The sequence below is a fragment of the Diabrotica undecimpunctata genome, chromosome 4 (genome assembly GCF_040954645.1).
Source record: "Diabrotica undecimpunctata isolate CICGRU chromosome 4, icDiaUnde3, whole genome shotgun sequence".
Lineage (NCBI taxonomy): Eukaryota > Metazoa > Arthropoda > Insecta > Coleoptera > Chrysomelidae > Diabrotica > Diabrotica undecimpunctata.
This window is the reverse complement of record NC_092806.1, coordinates 40,345,693-40,367,085: the sequence shown is the minus strand read 5'-3', so window position 1 is coordinate 40,367,085 and position 21,393 is coordinate 40,345,693. Positions and strand designations below refer to the sequence as shown.

At 33.3% G+C, this 21,393-nt stretch overlaps 1 protein-coding gene across 2 annotated transcripts in view; it reads left to right on the top strand.

The window, feature by feature from the left end:
* eag (potassium voltage-gated channel protein ether a go-go) overlaps positions 1–21,393 on the top strand; it is a 570,041-nt gene that overhangs the window by 452,522 nt on the left and 96,126 nt on the right. For both annotated transcript variants that reach the window (XM_072529377.1, XM_072529379.1), the window contains 2 exons: positions 30–151; positions 6,650–7,045. In XM_072529377.1, coding sequence (XP_072385478.1) covers positions 30–151; positions 6,650–7,045 — 518 coding nt within the window. The remainder of the gene's footprint in view (positions 1–29; positions 152–6,649; positions 7,046–21,393) is intronic.

Genomic DNA, 21,393 nt, shown 5'->3' with positions numbered 1-21,393 from the left:
TATATAATATGATCATTTTTTCTTAACAGGTTTATCAAAATTTGCCAAACTAGCAAGATCCGTAACAAGAAGCCGATCAGTGCTGGTGTCTCAATTTTCATCACATCTGCCAAATCTCAAAGATGCCACCAAACAGTCACATTTGGCACAGGTGAGTTTTTTAAACTTAATACATATTAATCAAGCAAATAATTTTAGTCCGTAAAGCTAGTCGGAATCAAATAAAAAGTGTATGAAATAAATCAGAAATATATAGATTCTTGTATCATCGCACATTATTCTCTACTTATTTTTGCCTATTGGTAATAGTTTCATATTTCTATATCGTATTTTAATTACGGTTTATTCAAAAAATAGGCATTTTGACATCTCATCTTATAATCATTTTTACAATAAATTTGCGGGGTGATCTTCTTCTTATTGCACCGTGTCCTTTCGAAGGTTGGCGATCCAAATGGCAATTGTAGCTTTGGAAACTGCTGCACAAAATATTTCTGTGGATGAGCGGTCAAATCATCTCGTCGTCTTTCAGCCACGAGTTCTGGCATCTTCCAACTGATCTTTTGCCCTGCACTTTACCTTCCAATATGGTTTAGAGTAATTCATATCTTTCACCTGTCAACACATGACCCAAGTATTGTATTTTTCTCTCTTTGATTATGCTAACTAATTCTTTTTGTTTACTCATGCGCCGAAGTACCTTACTATTGGTAACTTTTTGTATCCATGGAATTCTCAGCATCCGTCTGTAAATATACATTATAAAGGCATCTATTCTTTTTTCTGTTTTAGAGTTCATTGTCCAATTTTCACAGCCATACAGCAAAACAGAGAAAACCTAACATCGGATCATTCGAATTCTGAGCTCTAGACTAAGGTCTGATCTTGTAAAAAATGTTTTCATGTTCATAAGTGTTTTCCTCGCTTGCTCGATTCTTGACAGTATTTTTTTTTTTGGCTGTTGATATTTGCTTGCACATAATTTATGGAAGTTACCTGTTCTATTATGTGTCCCTTAGCGTTCAAATGTACGTTTGTTGGTATCTTTGAAAGTACTATAATTTTATCTTGGAAACATTTGGATGTAAACCGAACATTTTGTTATGACAAACTAAAACATTTATTATATTTTGTAGTTCTTGTGCGTTGCTTGCTATTTGGATGATATCATCAGCGTAGCTGATGTTGTCTATGCTAGTTCCGTTAATCTTGATTCCACCTTGAACCTGGTCTAATGCTTTTTTGAATATAGATTCCAAATACAGATTAAATAATAGCGGTAATAATATGCAACTTTGTCGCATTTCTCGTTGGATTCGTATATCTTCGAAGGTTGTGTGCTCTATTTTAATTGTTGCCGTTTGGAGCCAATATAGTTTTAAGATAATTCGCAAGTCTTGTTCGTCAATTCCAGTTGTTCTCAGAATTTCGATCACCTTTTGATGTTTAACGCAGTCAAATAGTCGTTTTTGATTATCAATAAAACAATAAAACGTGCATATACATCTATATTCATGTCTCTGCATCGTTCTGTTCTGTTCGGAGGCAAAAAGAGCTTCTCGTGTTCCCAATCCATTTCGAAATCCGAAAATGCAGGCTGATAGTTTTGTGATATTTTGATCTGACATAATTATTATTACTTCTTTTTTGTATGGTACCAAAGAAAAAAAAATGGTAAAAAGAGTATCAAATATAATACCATTAATTATTTTAGAAAAATAAAATAATCACTTCTTTAATCTCGAACGAAAATAACTCATCTCATCAAGATCTAGAATCAGCCATACAAATACTCACTTTAGCATCACCTATAAGAGTTTCCAAAGAAGAAATAAGTGAGATTTGTTAGTCTCTGAGAACAAAAAGACATCCGAGACCAGGCAATGTACACCCGGATCTTTTTAAATTTGGGACAGATAAGCTGCTTAAATATATAGCGAATCTCATTCAGAAATGCATAAATGATACAACCAATTCCATCAAGGGACAGACTTCCTACATAACTACAATTTATAAGAAAAGAAGTAAAGAGAGCTGTACTAACTATAGAGGAATTGCTGTCCTCAGTACAATTTTAAGAATATGTATGTAAAAGAACTTACCAGAAATGCGAGGAATAAAAATTGCGCCCAATCAGTTTGGATTTGTGAACGCCGTTGGTACGAGGGAAGCTTTATTAACCGTACAGGTATTGTTTCAGAAATGTAGAGATGTCAGCTCTGATGTTTTTGCATGTCAGATTGACTACAAGAAGGCTTTTGATAGAGTCAGGCATAAACAAATGATGAAAGTGCTGAAGAGGACAGGGATTGACAGGAGACATCTAAAAACATTAGCTAACCTGTATTGGAATCAATCAGCGGTGTTCCGAATACGTGAAAAATATACAGATCAGGTCAAAATCTTAAGGGGAGTGAGACAGAGGTGCATAATCTTACTACTGATATTCAATCCGTACTCGAAGCACATATTTAAAGAGGCTCTAAATGATATTGATAAAGGTATCTCAATAAATGGAGTTCAATAACCTGCGCTATGCAGATGATACAACAGTAATCTCCAATACCTCTAGTAGAAGGGCTGCAAAACTTAATGAATAAAATAACAAAAACAAGTTAAACATATGGACTGGATATAAACACCAGCAAAACCAAGCTAATGATTATCAGCAAGGAAAACATAACTGAAGCAAATATGTACGTGAACCAAATTAGAATTGAACGTATCTCACGGTACAACTACTTGGGAACTATAATCAATGACTCGTGGGACAATACCCAAGAGATTAAATGTCGCATCGGAAAGGCAAAAAGTGCATTCTTGACTATAAGCCTGTCTTCATAAGACATCACCTTACCAACAAAAATAAGGCTCTTAAATGGGTACTTAGTGCTTCTGTACGGAGTAAAAACGTGGACATGAAAGGCGAAAACTCTATCAAAATTTTAGGATTTTGAGCTATGGTTATACAGAAGGATCCTGAAGATACCATGAGCAGACAAAGTCACCAATGAATGAGTATGATGGAGGATAAACACAACCGCAGATTTGGTCAACATCGTGAAGGGCCGTAAGTTGCAGTCTCTCTATCTATAAACCCCTTCCTGTCCAATTTTGGACATAGGCCTCCTCTTTCTTCTTCCACGTCTCTCTATTGTAGGCAGTTTGTAAAGTTGCAGTACTTGGGACACATAATGAGAAATCAACGAAGATATGAGCTTCTCCAATGTATTTTGCAAGATAAAATTGAAGGAAAAAGGGTCCCAGGATGAAGACGAATATCCTGGCTTGCCAACCTGAGAGCATGGTATAGAAAGACCTCAACACAGCAACACTATTCCATATAGCAACCAACAAAGTCATCACAGTCAGAATGATCGCTAACGTCTTAAATCTTTTATTATCGGATCTTATTTAAAGAAGTGTACCTCTCTATTTTTCTAAGAGGTTCTTCTACCCAGGTTTTTCTTGCTCGTTTTTTGTATTCTATATGGATTTGCTTATCATTCTTTTTTTTTATTTCTGCATACAAGGTCACTATATTTAAGTTTTTTGATTTAATTCTTGTCTATTATTGTATTTTTGAATTTCTCTTCCTCATTTTTTATTTCTGTTTTAATTTCACTGACATTATTTTAACATCGACTCCCATGACGAAGTGTAGATGAGCTAATTTAGATAGATAACGGTTTCGTGGATTTTTAAGGCCTTCAAAGCGGCATCTGTGCAATACTGTTTGATTTTGTAGGGAGAATGTATTTACTGTGTGTCTTTATTTCTTTGGTTTGATTTACATGTCTGTTTCTCGAATATTTTTATTCGAAACACAGATAATGTTTACATAAACATGTATTTAATGATACACAATACACATATGTGCGTAGATGCTTCCGACGCTTCAAATTAAGTATGGTATATTAACCCTTATCCGGAAAAGGTGTGTCCATCGGACACACTTACAGATATGTTACTATATATTTCAAAAATCACAGTATATTATTACCACAAAAATTAGGACTTTGTTAGCTTTAAAGTAAACTTATTGGAGACAACAACTAAATATTTTAAGCTAATCAAAATATAATATAAAAAAATAAAATTATTTTTACTGACGTAACCGGACAGTGCGTGTCCGTCGGACACAATTTGCTACTCGATGCGGTTACGCCACTGGTCATCAATATTTATCGACTGTCGGTCACGTGAAGTACTAAACAAGCTATGACTAGTTTGACTAGTAATTTATAAGTAAGTATAAAATAAAACGTAGATTGAGACTAGTATACTTCATGATACAATTTCAGCTCTTGAACATTGAACAACACATCAGAAACAGTCAACCAGCAATGTGTGTTGCTAAAGATAAAACTGAGTGGTGATCACAACCTTTTCCGAGTGGACGAACACGAGTTCATAATTTAGTAAAAGAACCACTACACAAAGTTCTATTTCCACATGGAACACGCATTGAAGACCCACTAGACATATTTCGCTTATATTTGACTGAAAATGCTGTGGATGACATTGTCCGTTACACCCGTCTAGAGGCTCATCCTGTATTGCAAAATAAACCATTTAAGTCCTACGATAGAATTGAAATCTATGCTTTTTTTGGTCTCCTGTTTACCGCCGGGCGTCTGAAATCAAACTGTGAAAGTTATGAAGCTTTGTGGAATTCAGTTTATGGACCACAGATTTTTCTAGCCATTATGGGTATAAATCGGTTCCAAGAGCTTTTGCGTTTTATTCCTTTCGACGACAAAACGACAAGATCCAAAAGACGTAAAAAAGATAAACTAGCTGCTATACGGGATATATGGGATCAAGTACTAGGAAATTTGAAAAAGCATTATTTGCCAGGACGAAATATAACAATCGACGAGCAGTTGATTCATTATCGTGGAACATGTTTATTCAAACACTATATTGCCTTAAAACTCGACAAGTATGGAATAACAATATTTTGCGCATGTGATTCAGAAACTTTTTATCCTCTAAATGCGATTCCCTATCTCGGCAAAGAAGGTAATCAAGTAGTTACTGGTTTGGTACGTAAAACCAACAGAAACGTAACATGTGAAAACTATTTTACGGACTTATATATTGCTTATAATATGCTATCTAATGGTTTAACAATTGCTAGCACAGTTAGAAAACATAAAAAGTTTATTCCTCCTGAGTTTCAACCATGTAAGAACAAGGAGCCATTGTCTTCTACCCTGTCTTTCTACCAAGGAGCCATTGGTTTTACAAAATAGGCAACATTGGTATCATACGTGCCTAAGCCTATGAAAAGTGTCAGTGTTGTCAACAATGCATTACTCGAATAAGATTAGAGAGGAGATGAACCATAACCCAGAGATTATAATTCTCGACTATAATTAAACAAAAGGTGGAGTTGACTCGCTCGACCCGATAGTGGATCAATATATGTGCAAACGTAAAACAAACCCGCAATTGGATTTTCGCATATTTTATGAATATGTTAGATGTATGCTGTCTATCATCTTATGTTATTTGGATCAACCCGCATTCAAACTGGAATATAATAAGACACAAAAAAAGACGTATATTCATAATTGAAACAGCAGAACAACTTATAAAGCCCCATATTGTCCGCAGATCGAACGTAGGACTGTCTAAATCAACCAGATTCCTTATGGCAAACTTTGCAAGAGAAGCAACTGCCACTACTGCCACACCTCAGTCAACACAGAAAAGATTGTAATAGTTGAAGCCAGAACATTTGCAACGAGCACAGCAGTGTAAAACATGAGTGTATTAGTTACCTAAGAAAGTAATAAAATGTCGTATAATTGTAGATACTTTAGAATTATAGGTTAAGATTTGCGTTGTTTTTTAGTTTTTATAGACCAAGCACTCACTAATTATTACTTTATTATCTAAAAATAAAAATTCAAAAGAATTGTCACATATCTTAATAATTATAACATAAAATACCATAATATTGTTACAATGTGTCCGACGGACACACTCTGTCCTACTACATCAGAAAAAATAAGTGTCCGGATGAGGGTTAAGAAGCATGACGTACATTGTTTACTAAATCTAGAGATTTGTATGTTGTTAACATGTAGGTTTAAAACTAATAGAAATATACGTGTAAACAATAAAATACGTAAAGTATATATAAATAAATTGTGCCTATTTAAATTTATCCTCCGTCATAGATGGGTAGACTGGTAAACTTGGAAGTAGTTAGGAATATGAGAAATTAACTGAAAATAATATTGACTATTATGACCAAACATGAGTACTTGGATTATGTGACGACAAAACAAATTCTTATAATTACAATTCATATTGCAAGCTAAAATTCGAGTAAGTCAAAATAAGGTAAAAAAAATATCGTGGCTAAACCACCTGAGGGAACAGTTCGGATGATGCAGTGCAGCGCAGTTTAGAGTTTACCTTCGACAGAAGATGGAATAAGGTCCTATAATAAAAGAGATCATTTAAAAAAGTTTATTTGTCGCAGAACCAACTGTTTTGAGTTCTTAGTCAATAAATTTTGATAGTATTTATTAACCAATAATTTTATGTATTTTATTTATAACATAAATATTTGATAAAAGTCCGTCTATTTATTAACTTATTAAATATAATTAATGCTTGTCTTTTGTTGCAGATGATGAGTTTAAGTGCCGATATAATGCCCCAGTATCGTCAAGAAGCTCCCAAGACCCCTCCACATATTCTCCTTCATTACTGCGCTTTCAAGGCCATTTGGGATTGGATCATTCTTTGTTTAACTTTTTATACGGCCATTATGGTTCCTTACAACGTAGCCTTTAAGAACAAGACATCGGAAGATGTATCTCTTCTGGTTGTGGACTCAATTGTTGATGTGATATTCTTTATCGACATAGTATTAAATTTTCACACGACCTTCGTTGGACCAGGCGGTGAGGTTGTTTCTGATCCGAAGGTTATCAGAATGAATTATCTGAAGAGTTGGTTTATCATAGATTTATTAAGTTGTTTGCCGTACGACGTCTTCAACGCCTTCGATCATGACGAAGATGTAAGTAAACTATTATTTTATTTTACTCAAATATACACAATACAAATATTATCTTAAAGACACTTGTGTAGAAATATAAATGTCGATAAAAGAGTTATTTACATTTATGTTTCTACAAAACGAGTGATTTTTCAACGAGTAATTTTAAAAATTTATAACATAAGTAGTGAAAAATAGCTACAAAATGGTTTCAAAATTAGTTTAGTTTGTTATTGTTTTACTACTTACTACAAATGTGGATATTTTAAATATTTTATTTTTAAATACAAAATTGGAGGCACTACATATCAACCACCATAAGACCAACAGAAGATCAAAATAAAATAAGTCCTCTGTGAGATTAAAACCAGTAGTAGTTAGTAATAAAAGTCATAAATGGTAGATCTCTAAAATATCTTGAATAAAATGATTATAGAATCATCACTTTAGACTCAGCACACATATTCCTATAAACTTTTCCCCCTGTGGAAATACCACAGTTGATATTTAAATTACCACAAATCTGTAAGTACTCCCGAAAAAAATTTTGGCCCATTCTTTTTCTATCCAGCTAGTCTTTAAATGTTTATTATGCAGATATTTTTCATTACGTAATTTTTTACTGACTTTTTTCCAAATTTTTTTATAAAGGAAAAAAACAAAATTTATTTTATTGATTATTGTTTTGTATTTTGAGAACGATTTCCGAAGTGGAAATCGAAGCGTCAAAATAAAGTTATTTTAAAGTAAAATTGTCGCTTATTCCCAGTAAAAATAGTAAATTGTATTATCAAATTTAGCCATATGGCTCACACTCCCTCTAAGGAAAAAAATCACTCATCCCAGATACCATGGTACGGTATCAAAAGGATTGAGCTCTGGTGGGACTCTTTCCATGTTATCGAGTCCTAGTTGACTTGGTACGCTGGAGTATCTCCCAAAAATTTTCGTACACATCTGGACGTTGAGAGTAGTACAGCTTTCTGCATGGTTTTGTAGAAATGTTCATTCAGACCTAGCTTTTATATGTTTTCTAGGAGGTTCTTCGGAATGACTTCGGTAGTAGAGATAATAATAGATATTGTCTGGGTACTTTCCATTCTCCACTGTCTTTGTATTTGAATTTCCAGATCGCTATACTTGACAATCTTTTCGTTCTGTTTAACATAAAGATTATTGTAGTTGGGTATCGCCCATGTCACATAAATAAGTGTTGTTTGTCTCTTAAGTTTATTAACTAGTGTGAGATCTGGTCTATTATGTGCCAATGTTTGATCTGTGAGCACAGTACGGTCCCAGTATAGCTTGTAGTTGTTCTTCTCAAGTGAAAGTATTGATAATATGAGAGATGGTTTGTTTGGAGAAGTCCCAGTTTGATGGCTATCTCTTGATGAAAGATCTTTCCTACTGAGTCGTGCCGTTCCTTATATTCAGTTGCAGCAAATTCCTGGCAGCTCTCGGTAAGATGTTGGATGATTTCTTGAGCTTGACATTTATATCGGCATTTGTCATTTTAAACCTGAGGGTCTTGAACGATATATTTCCGGTAATTTTTGGTTGGTATAACCTGATCCTGAATAGCTAGCAATGAACCTTTTTTTTTTTCAGGGAACATCTTTTCTGATGTTAGCCAATAGTTCGACGCTATATTGTCGACATGCTCTTAACTGACCTCATTGGGATGTCGCTCGTGCAGAGGTTTACCCATCCAGGTGGCATTTTTTTCGTCCTTAGTAAGTTGGGTTTATGCGCATTTCTGGTTCCCTCAGTTTAATCGGTGTTGTATCATCTACTGTACAAATCGCTCGATGTAGAGTAGATGTCTCAGCCTGCACCTGAAAATAAGTTCTTAAATTGGTAATATGTTTTTCTAGTTGCTTACTTATATCCATAAGTCCTTGTCTTCCTAAATATCGCGGTAATGTCGTTCTTTCTACTACACTTCGAGGATGGTGGTTTTGTGCCTTTATGAGGTGTGTTCGTACTTTTTTTAAATCGTAGTATCAGATTTTTCCCCTTAGAGGGAGTGTGAGCAGTATGGCTAGGCTCACGCTCCCTCTAAGGGGAAAATTCACTCATCCCAGATACCTACTATGGTATCAAAAGAATTGAGCTCTGGTGGGACTCTTTCCGTGTTATCGAGCCCTAGGTGGCATGGTGGAGTATCTCCCAAAAAATATCGTACACATGTGGACGTCGCGAAGAGTACAGCTTTCTGTATGGCCTTATAAAGATGTTCATTTAGACCCAGCTCTTTTATGTTCGCAAGGAGGTTTTTGGGAATAACACCAGTAGTAGATAGAATAACATTGTTTGATTGAATAACAAAATTGTATTATTAATATGTTATTATTACTTTGTTAAAAGATGTTTTTGCTTGATTGCTTGATTTTTAGTTGATGTTTTGTATTCTGCCATGGAAGAGGTCTGGTTACTTATTATTTTTGTTTATCCTATATGTTTTTCTGTCGCTTATGTAATAGTATTAAAAATAATAGTGGTCTAAGAAAATGTATAAAGTTTTATTGACTAATGGCCACTTCTCTTTAAGAATGGCAGAAGATGACAATTAAGCAGGGTTGAGAGAGTTGGTTCGCAAATCGATAGATCAATTGCAGATGTTATGCCAATATGTACAATAAATCTGATTGGCCGTCCGTCATCTAAAATGTTTAAATCTTTCGTTAGCACATCTTCGGTTATTCTACCTTTCGCATAAATCTTGTTGAGCATGTCGCTGCACATGGGCTGTGACTACTAAAATATTATTAAGTTGTGATATTTATTTGTGAGAAAAGTACTTTTCTTCTTCTTTGTTTGATATGCTTGATTTCAAGCTTATGGCTATCGTCGTATTAGCAAGCAGACGAAATGTTTCTCGGTCGATAGCTAGATGAAATAATTTCTCTGTTCGACCTGTCCATTGTCTAGTGCAGAGCAAGCAGGGTAGTTGTTTTCTTCTGACCCAGAGTTTTTCTTTGGTTTTGTCCTTAATGATCAATGTAGTAAGCGATATTTAGGTTCTCTCATTATATGAGCGAAGTCTCGGACATTTCTCATTTTGGTGATGTTGATCAAATCTCGTTCTTTGTGCAGGGTCTCTAGCACACATTCGTAGATAGGTGTGCTCTCCACGGGATTCTGAGCATGTGACGGCAACATCACAACTCGAACGCTTCCAATTTGTTAAAATTTGTTAGGTTTTAGGTCCATAAAACAAAGCAGACCAGACGTAGCACTTCAATACTCTTAGACATATGGTCAACGACTGACTTTTACTGGACAATACATAACGCCAGTTAATAAAGCTTTTTCGTGCAAGTTCCATTCTGTCCAAAATTTCCTCGTCACTTTTAATCCTGAAGTCAGTGGAGCTACCGAGATATCTGAAGTGTTCCACCCTTTTCAGGATTTTGTTATGTAATTTTAGGACTGAGTCTTTGATATTCATTTTTTTGACCACCATCCATGTTGTTTTCTTTGCTTGATTGTTAAACCCTTTTTAGTGCATTCGTTGGTTACAGCGTTTAACGGGATTTAAGGGTCTACTAGACTCTGCCATTATTTCGGTATCATCTTAGTATCTGATGTTATTAAAAGTTTTACCATCAATTATAACACATTTGCGAGGAGTATGTAACACTATCTCAAAAACTGTTTCAGTATAGGCATTAAACAACATCGGTGACATAGAACATCCCCGTCTAACACAACGCTTAATAGAAACTGCAGCTAAAACATCTTGATCCAACTTCATACAAGCGGTCTGGTTGTAGTAAAAATTTTTGAGCAATCTAATGTTAGACTAATCCAGACCAACTGGGTCTAAGCATTGAAATAGTAATATATATTGTAAATTCTCTATTAAAGACTCTTTAGAAGTCTATAAAATATACGTCAATATTTTTTTTTAACTCAATGCTCTTTTCAAGAGCTTTTCGAGTACCAAACTGCTTATCATCAGTTATCCTCACAAATTTTTTCTATATGTGTCAATGCAATATTTTTATAAACATTTTAAGCGTGTGACTCATACTCAACTGATAAGTCGATAGTCTTTACACTGTCTGGCATTCCTTTTCTTGGGAATAGTTATAAATATTGAATCTAACCAGTTATCTGGTTATGTGCCGCTACTGTATATCTTATTAAAGAAGAAGGTGATAAGCACAACACTCTCATTACTTAATAGTTGTAACAATTTGGCAGGTATTTCGTCAGGACATTGGTCGATGGCCTTCTGAACTTATGAGAATAAAATCGGTGAGCCGTTATCTAGGTTAGATGTTATTTTTTGTTAGCTTCTTTAGTCAAGCTGTAAAACATTATTTGTTTTTACCATTTTTGGGTCAAAACTTCAAAAACAAAAAACATGTAATTGTAATTACAATTCTTGTGATTTATTCAAAAAAAAAATATATATAAAATATTTTCTATTATCTGGCTAAACAGTTTTTGCGACAATATGGTACACCCAATATGAGAGCAAAGCACGAAATAATCATATATCTAGCTAAAGTGCCAACTGAATTTTATCAGAGGTTCGTTGTCGCCATATTCTTTGCATAGTCGATAGCATCGTTAACGATTTTCTACACCGTAGGTGTGCACTGTTTCATATTTTACACAAGTCCTTGTGTGGTACAGTAAAAATTGCGAAATAAAAATAATTTTATAATTCTTTTTTTTTTCTTTTCATGTTCTGTGATCACAATTTTACACAAAGAACAAAAGATATTTAGGATAAAATACAGTGTGTACAAATTTTTGTAGCCTTAAATTAAATTGTGCCTTAATAATATATTCTCTTCGTTCATTATAAGGCACTGAAAGAAATATTTTAAAAAATTGTAGCAAGAATGTTTAAAAGAATTGGTAAGTCAATTTGTACATTTTTTAAGCTCTTCTCCCTATTCGGATTGCCGAATATAGGCCTCTCCTAATTCTCGCCATTCATCTCTGTTGTTTGCAAGACGTCTCCACATTGGTCCTGCAGTTCTTTTAATATCGTCGTTTCAGCGCATTTGCGGTCTTCCTCTTGGTCTTTTGGCTTCATATGGCCGTCAATTCCGATTTCTTTATTCTTTTGGCCGTCCTTAAGACGTTCGTTATGTCCAGCCCATTTCTATTTCAGTTTAGCTGCCTCTAAGACAGCATCTTTTACTTTTGTTCTATTACGAATGTCTTCATTGGTTTTATGGTCTTTGAGTGAGATACCCAGCATCTGTCGTTTCATAGCTCTCTGAGTTTTTCTGATCTTCTCCATGTTTATTTTAGTAAATATCCAGGTTTGAGCTCCATATGTAAGTACTGGTAGGATACAGAAATTAAACACTTTGGTTCGCAGTCTTTGAGGTATATTTTTATTTTTAAGTACGTACGAGAGTCTTCCAAATGCTGCCCATTTCATTTTTACACGTCTGTTTATTTCGGTAGTCTGATTTGCTTTGCTTACCTTGACATTTTGACCCAGATATGTATATTCCTCTGCGTGTTGTATCTTTATCCCTTTGATGTTCGTACATTAAACAGTGCTAAATAAAACATTATTGTTTTATAAAGCTTTTCTAAACTTTGTAATGTTTAGTGACATCACAAAATTACTGAAATGGATACTTGTAATTTTTCTTCTTCAGGTATTATCTCCGCTACGGAGGTTGGCAATCATCATAGCTATTTTAATTTTTGAGGTAGTAGCTCTAAAAAGTTGTTTTGAGCTGCATCCAAACCATTCTCTCAGGTTCTTGAGCCATGAAATTCGTCTTCTTCCGATGCTTCTTCTGCCATCTTTCCTTGCATTATGAGTCGCAGGATGCCATACTTCTCGCCTCGCATCACATGTCCGAGATACTGTAGCTTTCTTTCTTTAATTGTAAGTTCAACTTCCTTCTCTTTACCCATTCTTCTCAGTACTTCATTATTCGTAACTTTATCTACCCAGGAAACCCTCATAATTCTTCTATAGGTCCACATTTCAAAGGCGTTAAGTCGTCTCATTGTGTCTAGATTTAACGTTCATGATTCCACTCCATAGTATATATAGTACACTGTACACTGTATACGTAATATACTTGTAATAGGAAATTATATTTAATTTAAGAGAGAAAGGATAATACCAAAATTTTTTTCAATTATCCTAATCGCAAGATGAAATGCCAATATTTAACCTTTATATATAAAATTTTTCTATATAAAATTCTCCTTACTGTGTTATTTACGAAAGTCCTTCGAAAAGGCTGAACCGATTTTTATGAAATTTTATGTTTTTTTTTTTAATATTTAGCTTAAGTGTCACGAGAACTGAGGCAATTGACACGGTACAGTTGATCTATTCTTAGAGATTATACAATAAGGTATTAAATTTATTAAAAAAGAAAAGTTTATTTGAGGAACTTTAGTACTTTGGTGTATTAACTTTTTTAGTTTAGAATATCTGCAAGCGATGCCTTCAAATTTTTTTTTCCGGGCTTGGCTGGTGTACTGTTGGCAGTCCGTTAATATATGGTTTTTGCTAAGAACACAATTACACTGTTGACATATATAATTTTTAGAAATTACACAATAGATATTAGATCTTAATATTTAAATAATATTATAAAATTATAAAATAATAATTAAAAATATTAGTCTCTTTAAAGCGATCATCCTTCATAATCCTTAAAAATTACACAATAGCTAATAAATCATATTAAAAAGATTAGTATCTTTGAGGGACTGTAGTACTTTGGTGTATGTATGGTGTATGGTGTATATGGGTAGTTTAGAATATCTGCAAGCGATGTCTTCAAATTATTTTTCCGGCTTGGCTGGTTTACTGTTGGCAGTCCGTTAATATATGGTTTACGCTAAGAACACAATTACACTTTTGACATGTTGGACGTTCATCCATCATAATTCTTAGAAATTACACGATAGGTAATAAATTTTATTAAAAAGATTAGTGTCTTTGAGGAACTGTAGAAGTTTGGCGTATAAACTTGGGTAGCTTAGAATATCTGCAAGCGATGTCTTCAAGCTATTTTTCCGGGCGTGGCTAGTGTACTGTTGACAGTCAAATAATATATGGTTTACGGTAATTGCTCTGTTGACATATGGGAGGTTCATCGGTGAATATTAAGTAGCCATGTGTCAATCATATATGACCGATTCGTAGTCTTCTTATTATGCGTGATTCGTTGCGAGTCAGGTTAGTAAGACTTGGCTGGGTAATTTTAGGTTAAATTCTGCGTAGGGCTTTATCACAGTTATTTTAATGATTTGGATTGACATATTCTATCTGCTTTTTAAACTTAGGGATATTTGCTTAGTTGGATCATTGTTTGATCCAACTCGCAAGCTTCGTTAACCGACATGGCCAATGTGCGACGATAATGGATGATTAGTAAATATTGATTTTAATGAAAATGTGGAAGGGCATCGGTGTAAATTGTTACATTTTTTAATGACGTAAAAATTAATTTAAAGGTTTGAAGGATGCTAAACAGCTCTCCTGTTTGAATGCTGAATTATGAGGGCAACCGAGTGGAACTTATAAGATCTTTTATACTAGTAACTGCGCATCCTACTTCGCAAGAATTTCTGAAGGCATCACTGTAGGAAACTAAATCATAAGGTGTTTTATTTAGTATTTCCAAGAAGGCTTCCTTTATAAGAATAGGGGTGTATGTGTCATATTTATTGTAAATAATGGAGTGTAAGGTGTTTGGTACAGGGAGGGGTGAGTGGAGAAGGGATGAGAGCAAATTTTACATTTGTATTCCGTATTTTTATTTTTTTAGGATTTGTCATTAAACAATACATGGAACCATTAATTGTTACGCCTATATCACCAACCCCTATCTTTTAATCGCCTTATTAGTGTCACAGAGTTACAGTCTGTCCCAAACCCTTCTTTCAGTGCGTCACTAATTTTGACGTCATATAGGATTTTAAGAATGTCGAGAATTATTGCATGAAATTTTAGTTAAATCTGACAGTTGAAGGATCGTAATCCGCTAAATGTGAAAAGGTTATTTTTTAAAAATGTGGAGTAAAAATTTTAAGAATTAAAATTTTTTTTTAATTTACACATTAGAGGTCCCGTCCTGTATAAAAATTTTTATTGCGCATTATATTGGAACGGCAGTTTGTCATAATTCCTATTCTATACATTCCAAGGAAAGTGCTTAATTAGCTAAGATTTATTTATGTATTTATTATTATTTATTACAAACACTATGGCTAAAATGTATAGTATTTAAACTACTTATATGAATATTTTTTAGAATAATTTAAAACTTACTTCACGAACTGCAGAAACTGGTAATAAAGTTGTCCCAGCCTCTTTTTCTAATTGAAAATAATTTAATAATTTTAATATTAGTCTTTGTTCATTCTCGGTATATCTCGGCATATTTAAAATATTTTTATGACAATAAATACAAAATTAAATTTTCACTGTAAAATGTCTGAAAATACTATCCTATAATGACAATTATCATTTTATCAGTTGACATTGTCAAAGTACTGTCACTATCGAGACCATCTGCGTCAAATTATATTTATGCGTATCATTGATTGGATATCTATTTAGCGTATTCTAAACTCCAACCAATTATATATCCGTAAGTAGAATTCGCTTTAATATGCAAATACCCTTGAACGATATATAATTTTCTAAGTTCTATGTATAATAATCACAGACTCACGTTTTTTTCTGTCACTTCTAGCTTAATGCGTTAGAGAGAATTCGATAAACTGTGACGCACTGAAAGAAGGGTTTGGGATGAACTATTGTTGCCATACTCCTTTGAAACGGCTTGACCAATTTTTATGTAAGTTTATATTTATATTTGGCAAGTCTGAGAATAGGTCATAATTTATTTTTTATATTCTTTTATATAAAATTTTTTGTTTTTTTTTATGATGTAGCAATAAACAATACAAATCTTAATTTTCTTTCTTCTATCACTAAACCCTTTTTTTCATAGCCATATTAGTAATTTAGTCATTTTAATTTAGTCATTTTAACCCTGTCCGATAACTGATCAATAAATATTGAATCAGTTATCTCCTTAAGACGTTCACCAGTGTCACGTCTTAACCAGTAAACAGCACGGAGTACTGATGAAAACAAAGATGGTCTCCTGCCTCCCTCACACAATAAACCTTTTCTTATTCCGAAGACTCTACACAGTTTTCGACCATCATTATTGTTTTTGCATCGGCCTTAGTAAATACGTTTACAATTATAATTTTACGTTAGTGTAGTGCTGAAGTAAGTTTATTATTAATTTACTGGGCATAGTTCACTAGTTCAAAAACTCTAACTGGACGAGCAATATCTGCTACAAAAAATGCAGATGTCGGTGATATAAACGCGACCATTCTGAATTTTCTTTCAGATAAATTGTTTTCGTTTAAATTAATTGACACAGTTATAAATTAGGATGATGCAGTCAATTATCCTACAGCGTTTTTGAATTTATTGGAACAATTAAAAAATGATCAGTTGTCATTATGCTGCGTAATATTAATCAACCTTGACTCTAGCATGATTGAGACTGGTTGTGAAAAGGCTAACGAATAATGTCATTGAGGCAACGACCATCAAGGAAAATAAAAAAAGAGCATGACTTGATCCCGCCTATACCCATAATTTAACAAACATACCATTTGATTGTAAACTTTTACATTACAATTGCCCGTTTGGAAAGAGGTAATCATTTAAAGACCGCGTTAATTATTATTGCGCCGAGTTTTCGACATTCTCTTCGATATCTTCTTCATGGCTTCCGAGGTCTTAGTCTCCCGAGTCGGTTGACACTACTACACTGATCACTTATCAAAGCATTACTAAGCATTAAGGGTAATGCTTTGATAAGTATCTGAGAGCCAATATGAAACTGCTACAACTCCACTTATAACGACAGACCACTTTTTACACAATGTTGTCTGGTTACAACAACGACGAGCATTGACATAGTCAGTGACGAGTAAGTATTCATACACAAATGGCTTCTAAAAAACGAAAAAAATATAATACAACGTTTAGAAGATTGCGAATCAGATGTAATCAGATTCTGAAGAATTCCATGTAAATCATTCGGAAATTAAGAAAAATAAACAAAAGATAGAACGTTTGTATATACCAATATTTTAAAGGCTAAACAAACGTGGTGTGGAGTGTCATCTCAAGAACAGTTGAATGTACACTTTTAGAATGGTTAAAAGGAGCAACGTAATCAAGGAATACCCGTAAATGAGTGTATGCTTCAAAAAAAGGCAATTTTTTGTGAAAGAGCTTAACATTATTAATTTTGATTGTTCGGCAAGTTGGATTAACTGTTTTAGAAATAGACACAATATTGTCTTTGGAAAAATTACTGAAGGTTCTTTGTCGGTTGAACAGAGCGATGTGGCCGAAGGTTTGCCTAATCTACCCACAAAATTTAGTGACAACGAAATATTTAATGCAGACGAAACTGAATTATTCCACAAACTAACGTTAGATAAAACAAAATTTAGAGGTGAAATGTTCGGGAGGATAATATTCAAGAAACAAAATAAATGTGATGGTTGCAGCTAAGTTATTGGCAAGTTAAAGACCCGAAGATGTTTTAAAAATATACGATCTCTGTTAAAGGATTATAAGAGTAATCACTAGGCCTGAATGATCTGTTATTTTAATCAAATGTCCATGCGATTGAGATTGTAAGCTTGATAGAAAAAAGAAAATGCTCTGCTTCTGGTTGATAGTTGTCCAGCATAACTCTCATTTTCCTGACTTCTAATATAACTTCTAGACCAAGGAATAATTCGAGTGTTATAATTAATCTATCGTAAAAATCTGGTTATAAAAATTATCATCAGTCCTAATGTAAGTGAAGACTAGGCATATTGGATGCCCTTTTAATGACTTATGACGACTGAAACAAGTTTATATGAGCGACGATTTTTAACTATTATAAACACGCTTAATTTTCTTAAGAAAGCCCCAGTGACTGCTGACAACGATGATGATGATTATGTGCCACCGTTTGTCTGGGCGAGAGCTCTTAATAAAAGACTACCCGTAGGAAATGAAGATCTTGACCAATATTCTGTTGTAGAAAATGATCTCGCAAAGTGTGAGGAGCCTAATAATGAAAATATTCTATTAATATCGTCATCAGTCAAGATAACATGATAATAAGAGCGACTGCCTGAAAGAAAATTGTACTACTCCAAGTGTAAATGAAGTTACTAAAGCTGCAGAAGTGCTAAATGTAATGAAATAAAATCAAAAGCAATAAAAAATTACATACTTTTTGCATTAAAAATTTCGTTGTTAGTTATCTAGAGATTTAAAAACCGATAAAAAAGATGGGCGTGCATGACTTGGACGCTAAATATAAAATTCGACACTGAAAAATAAAATTACCTGTTTCTGCATACATGATTTGGACGCTGGGTGTAATTGAAATGTAAATGGAAAGTCAGGTAATAAAATTCTAGAGATTAAGCTTGATAAGGTTTATTTGTCACTTTGAAATAAATACGACATACATTTTACGAAATGGAATCGATCGATACAGTTAGTTTGATACTCATGTATCCTATTTCTAAAGAACATAATTTTTTTTCTACTCTTTGGATCTTTAAGTCTATTACTTTCACTATTACAGACACTATTAATTTTAATGTAAGTTTCAGTTTGAAAATTTTTTAAAACATCAATAAAATGGAAAATATTTGGATGAGCATGGTAAAAATTATCATTAAAACGCGAGTGGAACGATTCACAAGCATTAGTTGTTAATTGTAAACTCTCACTCATCGCAGCCCACATCTCCGACGGAAATGTTGCGTGGTAGCCAATGTAGTTGTTCAATAAGTAGTCGGAAAACTTTTCAATTTTTGAATCCTTTGGTTGAATAGCCATAAAATCATATATGAAAGATTCTTCGACTTCTGAGGGAGGTAAAAATGGCAGCCCAAAAATATATTTCAGCCATTTAGATATTTCACTGTCTGCCAATTTATATTCCCAAATTAAGCCACAACCACCGATATTACGATACCAAGCTTGCATAAGATGAAAATGGCACCCTTTAATGTGCACATTTGGAAATTCAAAACACGCAGCTTTGTGGATAGCAATTTCAAAATCGGAGAAAATGATTTTTGGATTTAATTTTAGACCAATTACTTCACATTTGCGTTTCAAAACATTAAATAGTTTTATATAGGTTTGTTCCGATTTGTCGGGAAGTAAACAATAACACAATGGTATATAATGTCCATTGATAAATACATGTATGGTAAAAAATTGCTTGAAATATTGAGCACAGTAACTAAATGTACCGTCCATATAAATCGTTTCACTGCCGCACAGAAAACGCATGTTAGTGTTACACGAGAAGATGATAATGTTAGAACTTAGTTCAACCGCAAATATAAAATTCTCGTCTTTAAGTGTTTTGATATTCATAATATTTACCGCAGCAATAGTTTCTTCTTTACTTTTGGGCAGTTTCGGTTGAGCCATTCGCCGTTCACTGTACATTTGATTTCGTATTAAATTAACGTCTTTAACAGACATGTGGCTCAAGCAATCTACATTTTCTTTCAACGCACTATGTATGATTTTGAACGGCCTTTCGGTCAAATTATCCTTAGCCTTCCTTTTGGCACTGCTACGCACAATCTGTCTATTAAGCGTCTTGATATCACACTCGTGATTATGTTCTAGATTACTTCGGATCACTAACTTTTCTGGCCCTTTCGTGAATATCTTTACACGACCGTTTTACGTACCTCCAATACGTTTCTCCCGATTTTGGTACTTTATCTTAAAAAAAGTAAAACTGTTCACTTTGAGCAAAATTTTACAACGATTACTTACTAACGTTGAAATTTCCATGTTAACTTTTCACTATTCTCTGACAAACTAATAACTAGTAACTAAGTAAATTTGAATGACCATCATTAAACCCTAATTATATCTAATATCTGGTACCTGCGATAATCCTTCCGGCAGCGTCCAAAACAAGGGTACTTTTAAGACCCTCAGGTACTTCGGCGTCGAAAACATGCCCGCCCAAAAAGATATAGGTACAGTAAAGAATAGAAAATAATAATTATAAGTAAAATCACAATAGTACATCAAATTTGAAGGTACCTAAGCTTACATAAAAATGAAAGCCAAATTGATTATAAAAGATATACTAACATAAAAAAAACACATTTAGATCGCTTAATCGACTTGCACGGCTTTATTTATTTTAAATATGTCTGTGGTTTCTCTTATTTTTATTTTTTATTTTTCAGTTTATCTCTTTATCGTGAGTTTTGAGACCTGGGTTTCGCATTTGAATTTTAAACCAACTTGTATGAATACAAAGACCGTCTTTAATCCTTCGTGAAATGCTTCCCTTAACTTCTTGGCATAAAAGGAACATTCCACAAATGGTAATTTTCAACGTCGCAGTAAGGGGTGATTCGTCTGTCTCATAGAAACTTTCGAGCAAAATAACAGTTTCCCGCAAAGAGCGGCTGTTTACTTTTATTACAGTAATTTTAAATTGATCCATTGTACGCTTTAAGAATACATATTAAAACTTATATGTCATCATAATCTCGCTAAATAGTTATGATATATTATTAGATGGAACAGTATTAGAATTTTTAGGTAATTAAAAGGACTTATTTTTATACAGCTTACCAAGAGAAACAGCTTTTTTATTTTTGGTACACTGTTCAGAACTTAAAAAGATAATCTTAGAAGTTGCTTTACGATAGAGTAAAGAGACTTCTTTACTCTACAGTTTCGTCTCCTTAACTTTACCTTTAAACCTTATTTTAAATTTTTGTCTTTTTCTATGTCACTAATCTAATTTTGTTCCTAATCAAATTTTTTATTTTCTATTTTTTTGCTAGCTGAACCCCATAACAATGTTTAACTTTGCTTAACTTTTGTATGCCGCCAGTGTAGTTATTCTCGCATAGAATTCTGCGATCTGTCCGTCGAAGTATATGAATTTTTGAAGTTATACTTCTATACGCACGGTCGGCGTTGGAAATTTGCATGAGAGTGAATCTGTGAAACCATTACATATGTAAGATAATGAGTAAGAGAGAGACAGAAGATATATTATCTCTCTCTTTCTCTATCGAGAATAAAAATGTTCCTTTTGTATATATATTTAATATTATATATATTATATATATATATAATATTATATATATATATATATATATATATATATATATATATATATATATATATATATATATATATATATTATATAATATTATATATAATATAATATGTATTATTATTATTTATGTGATATGTTTTGTATTATTTAAAATTAAACGTTTATAATTATTTTAGGCTTTTGTATTTC